Source organism: Saimiri boliviensis, chromosome 14 (assembly GCF_048565385.1).
Source record: "Saimiri boliviensis isolate mSaiBol1 chromosome 14, mSaiBol1.pri, whole genome shotgun sequence".
Taxonomy (NCBI): Eukaryota; Metazoa; Chordata; class Mammalia; order Primates; family Cebidae; genus Saimiri; species Saimiri boliviensis.
In genome coordinates, this window is record NC_133462.1 from 79,397,849 (window position 1) to 79,414,958 (window position 17,110).

At 50.4% G+C, this 17,110-nt stretch overlaps 1 protein-coding gene across 1 annotated transcript in view; it reads right to left on the reverse strand.

The window, feature by feature from the left end:
* Positions 1-9,633: 9,633 nt before the first annotated feature.
* The window catches only part of PGBD5 (piggyBac transposable element derived 5), a 93,196-nt gene continuing 85,719 nt past the window's right edge, over positions 9,634-17,110 (reverse strand). Inside the window, exons 6-7 of the mRNA XM_039464321.2 lie at positions 13,282-13,387; positions 9,634-11,614 (exon numbers count right to left, since the gene is read on the reverse strand). Of these exons, the coding sequence (XP_039320255.1) occupies positions 11,419-11,614; positions 13,282-13,387 (302 nt within the window). The 3' untranslated portion in view covers positions 9,634-11,418. The remainder of the gene's footprint in view (positions 11,615-13,281; positions 13,388-17,110) is intronic.

The following is a 17,110-nucleotide window of genomic DNA, read 5'->3' on the forward strand; positions in this document are numbered from 1 at the left end:
GTTAACTCCATGGATACACATATTCTCGCAGGCACTGGGTCTCCGTTTTGGGGTTGGACTCCCCTCTCTTGGTCTCTTGACGTTTTGCTTTGCTGGATGGCGAGAGTGAACAGAGCCACTGCCAGCATCGGGCCTCACTCAGGCTGCATAAGGTCAGATTGCTGCTAAGGGCTGGGGAAACCGGGTGGGGGTGGGGTGGGGGGAGCCACTTGGAGGACATCTCTCCGTCTTTTTCTAGTTCCCGGGACTGGGGAGAGTGTGAGAGGGGAGCAGAGAGAGTGAATTCGCCACAGCCTAACTGGGAAAGGCTTGGCACAGAAAAAAACCCATGACCAGTTACCTTTGGTGTCTTCAGGAAGCCTTCTCCCTCCAGACTGGTTACTGTTTCTTTATGCAGATTTCTTTTTTAATTTTTAATTTTTAGAGGTCAGGTCTTACTGTGTCTTATCCAGGCAGGAGTGCAGCATTTTGACCATAGCTCACTGCAGCCTTGACCACCTGAGCTAGAGTGATCTTCTTGCTCCAGCCTCGCCAGTAATTGGAACCAGAATTATTTTATATGTATAAACTTCACATTCTCTTGCCTTGTACCGTCATGGTGGTTGAACTAAGGCAGAATTTTCAGGCTCATATCTATTGGCCCAAGATCCTCCCAATGACAAATCCGTGAGCTTTTTGGCCCTAAATCAGCTGTTGTCACATAGGTTTGTTACCAAAAATGAGTCTATTCATTTTTAGAATAACATCCATACCTGACCCCTCTCTGGTCATGTCTCCCATAGCAATCTCTTTAAAAATATTCTGCCCCTGTGACAGAACACAATTCATGTATCCCAATTTGTGGTTGAGAAAACATGGCCATAATTCCTTGATTAATTTTTACATACTATTATTATTCTGGCCACATGAGATACTGTTTGTGTGTCTCCCACTATTTGACAGCTGTCAATGGCAAACACTGTCCTTGCTTACACCCTTAGTGTTTAGCATAATGCCTACTGATTTAGAAGAGCTCAATGAAAGTTTTTTAAATGAATGATTTAGTCCACTTGCCCTGTACTGTTCTTCTGTTCAAACTAGAACACAGCTGTTTCTCTGTGTGTTCCTGTGTGTGCCCCCAAAGGACCACACCACTGGGAGATGGTTTTTTGTTTTGTTTTTGTTTTTTTTTTTAAATAGATAGGGTCTTGTTCTGTCACCCAAGCTGAAGTGGAGTGGTACAATCACAGCTTACTGCAGCCTTGAATTTCTGGACTTGAGTGATCCTCTGCCTCAGCTTTCCAAGTAGCTGGGACTACAGGTGCATGCCACTATACCCAGGTAATTTTTTTTTTTTAGATGGAGTCTTGCTGTTATCCATGCTGGAGTGCAGTTGCATGATCTTGCAAAGATCTTGACAAAGGCTCACTGCAACCTGTCTCCTGGGTGCAAGTGATTCTCTTGCCTCAGCCTCCAAGTGGCTGGGATTACAGGCATGCACCACCATGACCAGCTAATTTTTGTATTTTTAGTAGAGACAGGGTTTTGCCATGTTGGCCAGGCTGGTCTTGAACTTCTGACTTCAGGCATTCCACCCACTGCAGCCTCCCAAAGTGCTGAGATTACAGATGTGAGCCACAGCACCCAGCCCAGCTAATTTTTAAAATTCCTTTATTTAGTTATTATTATTTTTTTTAAAGAGACAGGGTCTCACTATGTTTCCTAGGCTGGTTTGGAACTCCTGGTCCCAAGTGATCCTCTTGTCTTGGCTTCCTAAAGTGCTGAGATTATAAACACGTGCCACTGCACCCACCACCACTGGGAGATATGATCAGCATTTAGTCAATGTAGCAGGGAAGGCTGGAGCACAGGGATCAGTGAACTAAATCCCATCATCCCATTCATCTATAAAGGGTCTTCTGTCTCCTGCCTGAAGTTTTTCCTCTTTCTGGGTGTCTCTACCCTCAAAATGTCTTGGATACAAAAGGTTACATCCTCACCCTGCTGCTGTTGAGCGGGGAAGGTCCCTGTGTCCTGTGGGAACCCTGAGGCTCGAGAACCTGTATGCCAGGTGATTGACTGGGGGACGGGCATCCAGAGGGGGACGTCTGGGGACACTAATTATCCTGTGTTCAGCAAAGGAATGTCGGGGAGGGGAGGAGGGGAAGAGAAGAAGAGAGGGAGGAAGACGAGGAAGAGCTATTTCCAAAGGACAGAGTCAGTCAGTCATGATATGTGGAAAAGTGAAAGGGGGAAGACATACAAAAGACAGCGGTGAAGGGAGGGCACTGATTTGTATAAAATAAATGATTACATCAGGGCTAAACACAACAAAAGCAAGGTGAATTTAGTGCTTACTAAAAGATCTGCAAAGATTTGATATTAAAATTTTGAGTGTTTGAAAATTATTTTTGACTTACAGAAATTTTTTGACTTATAGGGCATGTTTGTTTTAATGTGCTGTAAAAACACTTGAATTCCTATGTTAGATGGAGAAGCACAAGCTTCTTAAAATCTACTCCTTTTCGTGGATATGGGTTCGCGCTATGCTGCACAGGCTGGTCTCCAGTACCTGGCCGCAAGCAGTCCTCCTGCCTTGGCCTCCCAAAGTGCTGGGATTACAGCTGTGATTCACTATGCTCAGCCCTCAAAATCACTTTGTTCTCCTATAATGATATGCTTAAAAAAAAAAAAAAAAACCCTGGAAAGTAGGACCCATCATCTCATTTTATATGGAGATTTTCTACGTTAAGGAAAACAATGCCCATGTGTGACCGTCAGGATAATACCGCTAAAGCCAACATCATGTCCTTTTGTTTTCATTTTGAACTGCAATCATGAAAGCATCTGACTGGGTGGACATTAGCTGGTGGAGCCGAGGACATGGTGAATGTCCACAGTCACGAGCGGGCAGTCGAAGCTCTCCTGGGGGCCTTGGCACTCTGCACACAGCAGTACTCTGGAACACTGCTTCCTCCTGTCCCAGCTTCTGACAGCAGTGCTCATCCCAGATTCTGGAACCTTTTGAGGAGTGGGAGAATGGTGGAGGCCCGTAGGAGCGTGGTAATGACAGCAGCCAGGGGAGATACAGGCTGCACGATACAGTCTGACGGTGGAGGGACGATGGGAGGGGAGAGGAGGAAGAACCCTGTGCGGATTCCCTGGACTTCTCCCAGGATAGGGGGCAAGGTTGAGAAAACTAAGGTCTTAGCAGATGATGCCCGAGCCTCCTAGAGACCCCGCTCTTCCCTGTCTTTCCCTCTTCATCTTCCAGAGACCCCAGGGGTGGGTTTCCCAGGCCTGGCCAACCTCCCTTGCTATTCGTTTACAGCAACAAACCCCATCGTGCGTTCATGGGCTTCCTGTCCCATATCCTTCCTCCTTCCTCAGCCGCCCACAAAGGAAAACCACCAGAGAGAAGCAAACAGAATGTATTTGACTGAATTTCAAAGGTAGTGACTGTAAACAATCTTGGTTGAAGAAGTAAGAACCACATGACAAGATGCCTGAATGAAATCTTTTTTTTTTTTTTGGCCATACTTCACATTTGAGAACCCAGAATTCAGCTCCTGTTATACAAAATTTGTAAAAATATATTGCAATCATGCCTTGGCATAAAGTCAAAATCTTCACAGAAGGGTAAGCTTTGTGTCACCAAATTGGGGTGCAGCTGTGTCACCAAATGGGGGTGCAACTGGAAAGGGGGAAACAAGAGGGAACAGGTAATGTTGCGGTGGCAACAAAATCCTCACAGTGAACATCAGTCTCTCCAGATTTTTCGACACGGATTTCCTCATCATGAATGGTGGCGCTTTTGAACTAGGAGTGAATGTGACTCTCTTTATGAGGAAGGGGAAGGTCTTGAAGGGGAGGGCCTCCCCCGAGAAAGCCAGTTGCTTTCATGATTTTGGTTCCTCCTTCCTCCCAATTAAGCATCTGCCCAGGGGCCCAGGATCCAGGGCTTAGCTTTCTGGCTGTTTTCAACCCTTCTTAGTGAAGATCAGCATTGCCAGCCCGCTGACTCCAGTAGGGTCACCCCTGCCCCCTGAGAACTAGCACCCCCACCCCCCAGCCCCAGAGCTTCCTGCAGGAACCAGCTGCCTCTGGTGGGAGACACTGAAGAAAGGCAGAGGGGCCCCTCCTTTCTGAGGTGCCCTATGCTGGTGTTGGGTAGCGCTAAGGTTGGAAACTGCTTTCCCCACCGAGCTGAAGGCTGCCTCCCGGGATATGCACCCCACAGTCCCTATTCACTCCCAGTCCCTGGGAGCCACTTGATGAAGTCTGGCTGTATCCTAAGGGTGGCCAGGACAGCCCTGTGCGTGGTGGGTCCCCTCCTGGAGCACTGCTTCACCAGCTCATCACTCCAGGCCTGCGGTCTGCTCCTCATCACCGGGTTTCTATGTGGACCCACCATCTCTGACTTCCTACATTGACCCATGTGTCTTACAGAATGGGGACCAGGACTGGACATGCGGTTTGATTGCTAAGGACCTAGCAGAGGCTCATCATGCAGTAGACTCTGTGTTTTATCGTGTGTGTGTGTGTGTGTGTGTGTGTGTGTGTGTGTGTGTATTTATTAAGTGGACACTGTGCTTCTCCTGATGTAGATAAGGTGATGAAGCTAAAAAGCCACATCATCCTATGGCGTTATGTTTAGATGGAGCAAAGTGACCAAAAATTGCCTCAACAATCCTGCAACTCCAGATCGCCAATTTACACTGAACATATACAGTCGTTCTGGGCCCATCTGTCTAACCTACAGAAATAAGAGGGACTGCACCCCCTGCCTCCATCCTCTGCTCCTTCTGTGGTCTACCCACTGGGAGGAAGTGCTAAGGGGGAAGCTAGGAGAAGTTTAAAAAAGACAGCAAAGTCTAGAGAAAGAACCAATCAAAAAGTGAAAAATTCTCATCGGCCCAATTACTGTTTCTCTTCCTACCACAACTTTTGCCAGAATTGTGTCTGTTTCTTAGTTGAGGAGGGTGGGACCTGAGAGGTGAGCTGGGGAACAAGGATCCCTCACATGGACCATCAGGCCGGAGGAGGAGAATAGTCAGGCTGGAGGAGGAGGTGGGCACCATCTTACTTGGAGAAAAGAGAAGCGAGTGTAAGCCACTATGGAAATGAAAGGAATAAGCTAGAACCCTCCTTTTGGCATGACCTCTTGGATAGCTGGGAACCCTCTGTTCCTGCTCATGTTTGGGGCAGGCTCCCCAGATACACACACGCATACCTGGCTCTCAGGCGAGCTGTGGATTGGCAAGTCCTGGTCAGATGCAGTATGACTGCAGCCTCTTGAGGGTGCTCAGACTCTTGTTTTCAGAGATGTGTTACGTCAGGTCCATGTGATGCCTGCCAGGCAAGGTGGGAGGTGCGGGGGCTGCTGGGTCAGCAGCAATGCCGGCTGCCGCCTCCCCCACACAGGGTCTCAGCCCCTGGCTAGAGCCTTCCTTCGGTGGAGAATCAGCCTGTTCTGTGCCCCCCCATGCTTCAGTCATGACACCCTCAAGGGCACAGACCACACTGGGGCAACGTGCACCCAGCTCTTATCACAACGCCTGGCTGTAGCAGTTCAGGAAGCAGCAGTGGCTGAGAACCAGTCAGCCTGGGAGCAGTTCAACCTCTCTCGAGTCTCCACGGCTCTTGGAGCATCACTTTCCCATCACAAAAGGGGACCAATGGTTCTGAGTTCCCAGGGCAATTCTGAAGACTCAGCAAAGTTGCCATACAGGGAGCCCTGACCTGCTGGAACAGAAACCCTTCATGCGCTTTAACCATCACTCTTTAGTCTAGTGAGGCTTGGGTGAAGACGGCAGAAGGATGAATGAAAGACTAGCGAGATGCGCCAAGAGCTGGTGACCCTTGGGGAGGGGAGGGTGGAGGCCGGTTTCTCTGGTGGGCTCAGCCTCCCTTCACTCCTTCACTCCTTACTGAAATTCCTTGGCCACAAAATGCCCCTCCCACCCGAGGGAGCTAGAGGCTTCGCCCGCGAACTAAGCTGTACACACTCCTCCATCGCCTTCCGAGGTCTCTTCCACAAGCCAAGGATCCCCCACCCTTTCTGTTCTCATCTCCAAATACATGCACAACAGCACATACATTGCTTCCAGGCGACTAAGGAAATAAAGAATGGTATCTGCTCATAGAGTACCTAGTGAAGATGGCGCACACAACCAAACCTCCCGCGGGAGTCTCCTGGTTAAGAAGAGAGTATACACTGAACATGGGTATACAATGAACGTGGGTATACACTGAAGGGCAAAGGTGCCTCATCCCCATGGAACGCAGAGAAGAAACACACAATTCATGTACAGCCACCACCAGCGTCAGCACCACCACCTTGCACTCAAGAGAGGCTGCCCGGCCACCACCAGGCAGAGGTCAGAGCCAGGAGAATGTGCCTGGGCTGCTGGAGAAGTGGAGTGCAGACTGGGCACCCCGGGGAGGGACGGACACAGATGGCTCAGAAGCTGCGAGCTGCATGGCCAGAAGGCACCTGACGCATGCTCACTCGCTGGGGCTACTTTATGGCAACAGCTCTATGTGCTACTTGGTACCTGATACTCTATTTCTTATTCGGAGAAAATGACATACCTGCAAAGAAGGCTGAGAAATACTCTCGAAGATGAGACACACAGAAGCCACAGGAAAAAAGGGATTAAGTAATGGAGTGAGAAGCTCGGTCACATTCCTGATAAGGAGGGAAGGTATCTGGACAGACAGCCAAGCCCGCACTGATGGACACAGGGCTATAATAGGAGAGATTTCCTTACCCACAGAACTGTTTTCCAAAGCGGGCTGCAGAGGCCACCAGTGGGGAGGGCGCTGGGGGCACTTTCCCTGGCCACTGCCTTGTGAACTGCTGGAGGCTTCTTTCCGTGAGTTCTGCCACTACACAAGGCTCAGGCTCTCCACCTCCAAGGCTTGGCAAGTCCTTGCTTAAGAAAGAGGGACCTGAACCACGAAGCTGGCATGTGGGTGAAGACACGAGGAATCAGGGCATTTGGAGTGCAGTGCCTCTGGCCTAGATCCAGAGCATTCTAATGAGCCCCCAGAGCTGAATCCATGCCCCACCCCATCCATGCTCCCCATGCTGCGGGCTGGGCAGTCTTCTGGCTCAGGGTCTGGCATGGCCAGGGGCTCACCCTGCCCAAAGCCCCCAAGACGGTGGCTCCCCCAGGTGGACTTCAGCTTCAGTCCACCTGTCATTGAGCTCCAAAACCCTACCTCCATCGCGGACAAGGAAAGGACCCGGTGGAGGGTGATGTCCTGGAGCCCATAATGATTGTTTGCAATATTTGGATCGGCAGACAGGACTGGATATGGAAAGGAGAAAATACCCTAGAAAGGCATCACGTAACTCAGGGATAAAATCCCCCATCCCCATGATGAATCGGGACAGCCAGTGCCCATAGCAGTTAGGACGCAGCCTCCTGCATCAGGCAAACTCGGACCTGCTTACCTGGGTGAGCCATTGCACCTTTCCACCTGGGCGTGGTGATGGTCCATGCCTAATCCACAGGGATCCCTGTAAGGAGTAAGGCTCTGGGGCAGAGGGGCCACCCCAAGCCACCTGGAAGCATGCCTGCCTGTTAGCCACCGCTGTCACACCCTTCAAACACAGCACCCGAGATCAGTGCAGCCAGCCGGGTGGGTGCAGGAGACAGATCAGGGAAATGAGTACCACACCGAAGGTTGCCTTTCTCCCCCATCACTGTGTCACTGACTTGTTCTTGCCCGCATCCCAGGTCAGTGGGGAAATGTTTTCCGCCGCTAATGCAGACTGGAGGAGAATATGTGGGGCTTGCAGAGTTGCAAGCCCGCAAGGCCCTCCTGGGTCTGCCCAGCTTCCTCCCAGCCAGATGCTTGGCGAGAACCCTCACTGTTGGAGGCTGAGCCTGAGTCCCTGGGGAGGATGGTGACACACAGACCACATGGGAAGGATTCAGAACCTTCCAGGCTCTGTCCTGGGGGCCTGCAATCTTGCCTCTTGCCTGCTGCAGAGTTAACTCAAGTTTGGTGGCCAGGCCTCATCTGATGTAGTCAGTAAACTGAATGCCTTTGCTCAGAATGACCCAGACACCAAGGCTTTTCCATATGACTCGCCTGAGTTTTGAAAGATGATCCTAGTATAATGTCCCATGGACCACAGGTAGGTGTTGCTCAAAATCAAGGCTCTTTAGGGAGCAGAGTGTGGGGAAAGAGAATGAAAGTTGAATATGGAACCTGAGCAAGAAGGCACCAAACAGAAACCAACATTCACTCACTGAAGTTAAATTTGCTCAAGAATGACCTCACCTGACTCTAAACCCAACTGCAGTAAAGGGAACGTCTCATAAATCCTGTGAAACTCAGCGCAGGTTCAATTTCCTGTGAGTTGCAGGAAAATGCAGATTCTCTTTGGAGAAGCTTGGAAGTTTTTGTGGGTGTTTGGTTTCGCATAAGACTGGGAAGCCCACTACTCCATCTTTCTCTCCCAGACCCTATAGCAAAGACATCCCCCAGGGATGGCATTGTGGCTGGATCTGAGTGGAAAGGGGTCTCACTCGCCAGGATGTGCAGTGGTGCTTGCCAGCCTCATAGGCTTGGCCAGGGCCCCCCTGGCTCCCTCTGTCATAAGACCGCTTACCATGCTCTTTCCTGATCCCCAGGGATGGCCAGCTACTGAATAAGCCAAGCAAGGGTCAACCTGAAGGCTGTTGAACCCAGGGAGACACTGGAACCAGATGCATTTCAACTAGAGCCACTCCAAAATGCCATTTTGAACCACATCTCTCAGGCAATGTCCAGGTCCCTGGACATTCTCTCAATCAGTCCTACATGCCATTTTGTCCTTCTGGATGGAGAAGAGAAACTCAATCAACTCCATTCCTCCAGAGACCAGGAGTGGCCCAGCTGCCTTTTCCCATCATGTATCAGACAGCGGATGGCTGCCATTTTAGAAACAGAGAGCTAAAACGGTGCAATTATTCTGTAATTACTCGGGAATGCAACACCACCCACTGCCTGTCAGGGTAACATCTCTTCCTGCTCATTTGGAACGACACATGACACAAACCAGAAGAAAAGAGGAAAAACCACCAGGCTGGAAGGCAGGCCTGCTAGTGTCCTCAATGAAACAGGCACCTCAAATACAAATGCACTCATACAACTGCAGCATCAACACATATTTCTATTAGCCAAAGCACAACAAAATCTCTTCCATCAACTGCTCAGTGGTTTGAGACACCAAGAATAGTTAATATCATATACACCGGATTATATAACAAAAAAGTCAAGTCTTAAAAAGAGTAGCCAGTATTTTTGTTCCTTGAAGTTATTTTTTCTTGATACAGGATCTGGCTCTCTGTCACTCAGGCTGGAGTACAACGGCCCGGTCTCAGCTCACTGCAATCTCCACCGCCCAGGCTCCAGAGAGCCTCCCATTTCAGCCTCCTGAAGAGCTGAGACTATAGGCATGCACCCCTAAGTCTGGCTAATTCTTGTATTTTTTTGTAGAAATGGGGTTTCGCCACGTTTCCATTGCTGTCTCAAACTCCTGGACTCAAGTGATCCGCCCACCTCAGCCTCCAAAAGTGCTGAGATTACAGGCGTGAACCACCGTGCCCTGCCTGTTCCATTGGCTTTTAAACGAATTCATGTACTAACAGAGAATCAACATCTAAATAGACCTTTATTTTTATTTTACTTGTTTGGACAGAAAAGAAACTTCATCGGCTTTCATTAGCGTCTCCTTAAGTGGTGGAAACACATTAAACTCAGAAATAGTGGACCTTGTAGAAAAGCATCACAAATTAAAAATATATTTCTCCATGTGGTAAAAGTGCTTTCACTCCAATTAAAGGGCACGGCAAGGGTGTTTGGAAACACCGTCTAGAATTTGGCCTGCAATCCATGGCATTGAATTCCAGCCACAGGGCAGGGGAGTCACCGTGACGACGTGGGGCACAGGAACGACGTGGGGCCCGGAGCATGCGGACAGCAACACTCGCGATAACTGAGTGAGGACAAGGACAGAGTCCCGAAGCCTGAGTAGAATAGATTCTGCGTTTGTAAAAAATGAGGTGGTTACATAAACTGGGTTGAAGAGGGACCGGGTCATCCCAGAAATTCCCTGTTTCTGGTCTGTGGGGACGGTCAGACCTGCCGACCACTCTGGCGCCGAAGCCTCCCTGGAGACGCATAAACCTGGGTTGTGAAAGAGCCCAGATCAGCCGGGGGCACCTGTGAGCCTCACTGCCAGTGCTGGGCACGCAGCCTTTCCAGTCCTGTGGCGAGCAGCCACCTCCGGCCCTCATGGTGTCAGATCACACCTGACCAGGGTTGTCACCACAGTCCCGTGTTGGGGATTTTCCAAGGCCTGGCCTACTGTTCTGAGGGGCCACTCTGAAAAGGCAAATGCTGCCAGGGTCACTCACTACACACGGAGGAAAGACAATGAGCAAATGGCCATCGTGGAGAACTCGGCTGTGTGTTTCAGCAGTGCTACATATTTTTCAAGACAAGTAATTCTGCCAGTGATGACATCTGCGATAAAGCTTAGGGCCCACGGGCTCCCTGTGGGCCTCGTGGGGAGCAACCACGTCTGCTCTGGAAGGCAGCAGCCCTTCCCGGCCTTGCCACAGGCCAGAACAGAACTGTGATCATGCAAGGAGCCATGACTGGGGCCAGGGTCAGCGTAGGGGGTGGAAAGGAGGGAACGTCTGCCTTTTACATTAGATCTGAAGCAACAGTAAGAAAATAACCTGAAGATATTTTTAAAAATAAAAAATAGCATCACCTTTCACTGCAATTTTTTGGCATTTCCCTTTCACCCCTGCCTACCAGCTAAGCAGAGGAATGAGCAGGAATGCCTCATCTTTCAGAATGGGCACCCACTCCCCATTTCACTCCTGCACACTCAGGATGTATGTCTTCTAAGAGACTCGTTCAAAGGTGCTCGCATGAGCAAAATGCTGGAAAACCCTCCGGCCTTCCCCCACACCCGAACCACTGTAACCATGTAGGGTGTCTTTGCTTCCTTCAAGCTATGAACTTGAACCATGTCCCAGGTTGCTGTAGATCTTCAGGAAGCAGGCATATCTCTTAGAGCATGCTCCAGCTCATTCTATCACGGGGGCCTTCCTTCACAATCGCCAGTCCACGTGACCTCGCAAGCTCCACAGGTGTCATGAGAGAATCTGCCCTTGAGAACACGGGTGCAGGTGCTCACCACACCGGAGGCACTCTTTCCCGAGGGAGGGCATGCTTTTCTTGGAATGCAAACGAGGACAGCAACCATCCTCTGACCCAGTCCATCCTGTCCCTCCAGAGGCCCTGCACATCCCTCCCAGGCAGCAAGCCACACAGCAGGATGTCTCCGGGTCTCTGGTGGGCAGGTCTGAATGGCAGGCTCTCCTTCTCTCACCCCTCCCCTGACCAAGTCCTGCGCTCCCAGCATCAGTGGGTCGGAGAGGCGTCCTCCAAGCCCAGCAGCTCTCTGACGAGTCTCTCCCCAAACTGCGCCCGGCTGTACCTCTTCACGTGGTAGGCATCTGACATTTTGTACAGGATGTAGGCATTGTTGATGGCGATGCTGATGGCGAACCAGAACACCTGCTGCCAGGTCTTGTTTGGTTTATGAGAGATGAAATACCTAAGGACACAGGGAGTAAGAACGGGTGAGATGATTGTTCGTGGCACCCAGCAAATGCATCCCAAAGGCCCCCCTGGCCCATGAGATGCTGCAGGCTCAACCCCGACAGAGGCAGGAGGGCTTCGGGGGCAGGAACCAGGCTTGGGACGTTAGGTGAGCTCTAGCTGGGGGCTTTGTCACAGTGAACTTCATTTAAGACCAAGGAAGTGAAAACATCAGGATTGCTGGAGGAGAGACCCTGAGTGCCTGGTGCCAGGTGTGCTGGGGTGGTGTGCAGCCCTGGAGTGACAGACACCTCCAGCCCTTCCAGCTTCCCTCCTTGCTGAATGCCCCTCGAAGGCTGTGTTGTGTGTGCTGTGCAGCGGACACTCCCCCAAGGCCAAGCTCTTTCTCAGCTCCAGGCCCCTGCAAGGAATTCTCCTGTTCCCAAGCATATCTTTGCCATCCCTGCCATCCCTGCAGATGAAGGTACAGAGGTCGCCCCTCTGGGAAGCCCACCCAGACCCTGAGGACACTGGCCTTCAGGGCACCAGCCTCAGGACTTACTGTACTGTCTTCTCCATTTCTGAGTTTGCCTCTGCACCCTGACTGTAAAGCATGGGAGGATCCCTATCCTCAATATCTCAATATGACTGAAGTGCCCAGCACACAGCAGGCACCACAGACATCTACTCTGCAAATGCCAACTGCTTTAGAACAACCTCATAGAATGCACTAAGGTGCTGGTACATAGTAGGTGCTCAGTGAACTAAATGTCAGTGTCTTTGTAACCACCTCATGGAATTTAGCATGGTGCTGGGCACACAGTAGGTGTTCAATAAGACCTGTTCAATGAATCTCTAAGGAGTGGGGCTACGCTTCACACAGGCTGAGTTTTCCAGAGAGAACCAGGTCCTTGTTTTTCCCTCTTCATCATGAAAAGGCCAGGAAATGTAGATTACCCTCAAAGAGGGTTCAGTTTATATCCAATTTTGAGGTAGTCCAATCCTGTTCTAAGTGGTAAGGCTCGATTCCAGTGATTTAATAGTCTCAGGTTCACCAGGAGTCATTTTTGAGTTCCCATCACAGTGGTTATTATGGCACGAGACTGGGGTGGCATCGAGGGGTTTGGATGTCCACACCTCGTGGATCTTGTCTATGCTGTGTGTAAACTATGCATACTATGTGTATATTTAACATGAGACCATACCTGGTGATCTAAACGGGCATCCATATTTGAGAAAATTAAATCACCAGTGCTAGAACACATGTGACTCAGGATAAAGGTGCCCAAGCTGATGCCCAGTGTGTTAGGAGGGTCGGGGAGTAAGACAGCAATCCAGGACAGAGGAATAGGACAAGCGATGCCAAGGGCTGGGGTCTGAGCTCGCTGCCGAGGGACAGCTGGGTTCAGGTAAGCAAAGGGAAGGGCGCCTTAGGGCACAGGGAACGTGAACCCGCCATTGGGAGAGTAGGGGCGCAGAGTACCTGGGTAGAGGACTTCCAGGTGCGGCCAGGTGTGCATGGGTGAGGCCCAGAAGTCCAGGCCGAGGGCAGGATCTTACCTCCCAGGGTCTTCGTCCTGCAGTTCTTACACTGGGGAAACTCGTGATCATCTGCCAATATACCTATTCTGTGATGGCTCAACGACCCGATCTCTTCTGTGGTGGAGGAGCCCGTTCACTTACTTGCTGTATTTGTCATCGTATCTGCAGATGTAGCTCAGGTGAGCAGCAAACGCCTCCACGGCCAAGGGGCATGGGATCTCCCCACTCTTCCTCTTGATGATGACTCCTGAAGGCGAGAGACAAGGTAAGCCCCTTCCTGCACACCTCCTCCAAACGCCAGTTTACAAATGTGTCTATCTTCATTCAGCTTAGTTGCCCCAACTTAATAATGAGCAGAGGAGGAGGAAAAGGAGGAAGAGGAGAGGGAGAGTGAAGAAAAACAATCAGCACCAACCACCAGATGCTCCAGAGGAGTTGAGGAAAACATCAGAGTCAGATGAGTGTGATGGTAAGTCCCAGCCCAGACACAGCGCCCCAGGTCACAGGGGCTTCACAGAGGTGCAGGACCCTGGCAGGTCTGAAGGGACTCTAAGTAGCACAGAGCAGGGTGCTGCACCCAACTGGGCCTTGAAAAAAGTGAAAACAGGGACAGGACTCACTCTTCCCTCCGTCCCCTTCTGCCAGGCTAGGCGAGGGATGCTGGGAAGAGGTGGTGTCTGAGGTCCGCAAGCACCCTGGAGCCCTTTCCACCTACCTTCATCAAAGCAAAAGCGTGCTGGCAACTCCAGTCACCCTACATAGGGTGACTATGCAGTCACCCTGCATAGAGCACTAGACCTCACTCCTCCCATCTAAGCTGTGATCTTGCATCCTTTAACAAATCTTCCGGTATGTGTTTGAGATAATGGATATGCTAATTACCCTGATCTGATCACCATACATTATATGTATCAAAATATCACTATGTGCCCCATGAAAATGGGCAATTACTGTTTGTCAATTTAAAAAAGCAAAAGGAAGCCTCAGAGTGGAGAGGCGTCTGCCAGCCCCTCCAGCTTCCCTGCTTGCTGAACGCCCCTCTCAAGGTGGCTGGGCGCAGTAGCTCACGCCTGTAATAACAGCACTTTGGGAGGCCGAAGGTGGATGACCTGAGGTCAGGAGTTCGAGACCAGCCTGGCCAATGTGGCAAAACCTCATCTCTACTAAAAACACAAAAATTAGCTGGGCATGGTGGCAGGCGCCTGTAATTCCAGCTACTCAGAAGACTGAGGCAGAAGAATCGCTTGAATCTGGGAGGCAGAGGTTGCAGTTTGCTGAGATCACTGGCATTGCACTCCAGCCTGGGAACAGGAGAAAAACTCAAAAATAAAAATAAACAAATAAAATGTTTGAAAAATAAAAATAAGTAAAATAAAAATCTCAAAATAAATTAAAAAAATAAAAAAGCAAAAGTGTGGAATTATTATCTCTTTTTGGGGGGGTATGAGGTCTTGCTCTGTCACTCAGGCTGAAGTGTGGTATGATCACAGCTCACTGCAGCCTCAAACTCCTGGGCTCAAGAGATACTCCCACCTCAGCCACCTGGGTAGCTGGGACCACAGGTGCATGCCACCACGCCTGGCTAATTAAAATAGTTTTTTAAATAGAGACTCCCCATATTGCCTACGTCTCCCCATGTTGCCTAGGTCTCCCCATGTTGCCTAGGCTGCTCTCAAACTCCTGGCTCAAGTGGTCCTCCACCCGGGCCTCCCAAAACTCTCGGATTACAAGTTCGAGCCTCCACGCTCAGCCAAAAGGAATCAGGGGCTCAGAGAAGAAAGAGGAAGCTGCCCTTTTCAACCCTCCCATCTCCCAGGCTCCATCCTTTTGTGCTTCCTAGAACTTCGGGGGCCCTAGACCCTCAAACACCTTTTCCTCTACTAAGTACAACTGGGAATGTATCCAGGGGCACTGCGAAGGTCATGGCAAGATTAACAAATCTCACTGGCACGGCCTGAGAAGCAGAAACCATGAGCCCTCCTGCCCCACTGCCCAGCCCCTGCTGGCCCTTCTGGCTTCCTCCCAGGCCTGCCTCATGTTCCACCCACTGCAGACAACATGGAAGAGGGGGAGGACACGTTCTTCCAAGTAGCCGTGGACATTCAAGCATGGCTGGAGTTTATGTTTCCTCGAACTGACCTTCCCTCACTGCAGCAAGGGATTTGGGCACAGTGCCATTTTTCTGTATTTTTTTTTAAGGGATTAACTCACAGGATTGTGAAATTTCAGCAATACTGAAATGGACAAGGTCAAAGTGAAATGGGCATGTCCTTTGCAGGCCCAAGGGAGCTTCGTCTGAGGCCAGCCACCTCCCACCCCCACAACTCTCAGTGAGGGACTGTGGCTGACACCACGGTCACCCAGATCTGCTTATACAGACTGAGCCAGGCTCTTTCCTTCTTTCCTCAGAAATAGTAGCACTTCCCATGGAAGAAACACTGGACAGCTTGTGGGAAATTTAGCTGCCAAGGCCTGCCCTAGAGATGCAGGACCGGGGAGGGGCCCAGGCAACAAATTCCCTAAAGTTCTCCAAGGGCCAGAAAACCATGGTGTTCCCTGCCCTCCCCCCACATACATACTGGGGGCTTCCTCCTGGCCAGAAGACTGTGGGCGCCTTCACTTGCTTATGGAGCCCACCTCCTGAGAGAAGTTCAGCTGTCGGGGGCCTGCAGGGCACAGGCGCTCTCCAGGGTGCAGCTCACCAGGCCCGAGGGAGGGCGTTTGGGCCTGCAGTGCCCCAAGGACTGCAGTCTCTCTCCAACGTCCCTCCTGAGGGTTCCTGTCCCTGGTCCCTTATCTCAGCCGCCCTGCCCCCAAGACCGAGTAGGAGGAACCCTGTTTAACACTTGGGGTCCCAGCACGTGGCCCATGGAGGCTTCCCATCTCCAGCTATGTTCTGATTTGCCTGACCTCCAATGACAACCTTCCCTGGGTTTCAGGAGGCTCTGGCCCCTTTAGGGTTCCAAGTGAATGTGAGCAGGTGAGACCATCCCTATAAAGAAAGGGAAATCCCGTCAGTTCCTTTCCTGGAACTTCAGGATGCCCGCTTTAAATCATTAGTGTCTCTGGTGAGTCAGGGCTGCTCTGTGAAGATCTCGGGGTTTCCCACAGCCCATCCCCGTAGCTACTGACCGTTTCCAGCATTTCACCTACTGTTTCCAGCCCAACAAGGGCAGAGGCTCCTGGCCTGCCAATGTCCCAATCTACCTCGCCATGGGAGACCTTCTTTAACTCTTCATTTCTTTTCCATCCTTTTTCATAATTGTAAATTTGACATGGGGGTTTCAGCTTGAAACAGAGCTGTTTCCACACCAGACCTGCATCCTCCTCTCTTTGAACATTTCCCCAGTTTATAAACCAGACCACTCTCCTCTCCCCATGATATTTTGGATTCTGAGACAGTACCCCAGCTGAAAAAGGTAAGGCAGCCATCCTGTGACATCTTCTGATTGCTAACGTTGGCAATATTAGCAAGAGAAATCTGTAGTTACTGTCTTGGCTGCGTTAATCACTGAGAATGCCGTGCACATCATGCCCAGGCTCGTGGTGGACGCTGTATTGAGAGCTCTGTGGGAATCTGCACACGGCTATCTTCTCCATGTCTGTCTCTGTGACGCCCAAGATTGACACGGGCCTGTCTTCCCATTCTAACAGCTGTTCTAACACCTTCCTTGGCTGTTAGTGGCTTCACTGACACTCCTGCTACCCTTCTGCAAATTTAAGTGAATGAATCAAGACCTGATTCATTTTCATATGCAGATATTCTCCATTCTTATTAGTCTTAGTGAATCTGAATCCTAAATGGGCAGACTACAGGATGAAGATGACAGACCCAAGGTGGATTTCTAAGAAAAGCAAAAGGGTTTGGCTCACAATGGGAATATCCTTTGACATATGACAGCATTAAAAAAATTTTTTTCTTGAGACAAAGTCTCGCTCTGTTGCTCAGACTGAAGTACAGTGTCATGAT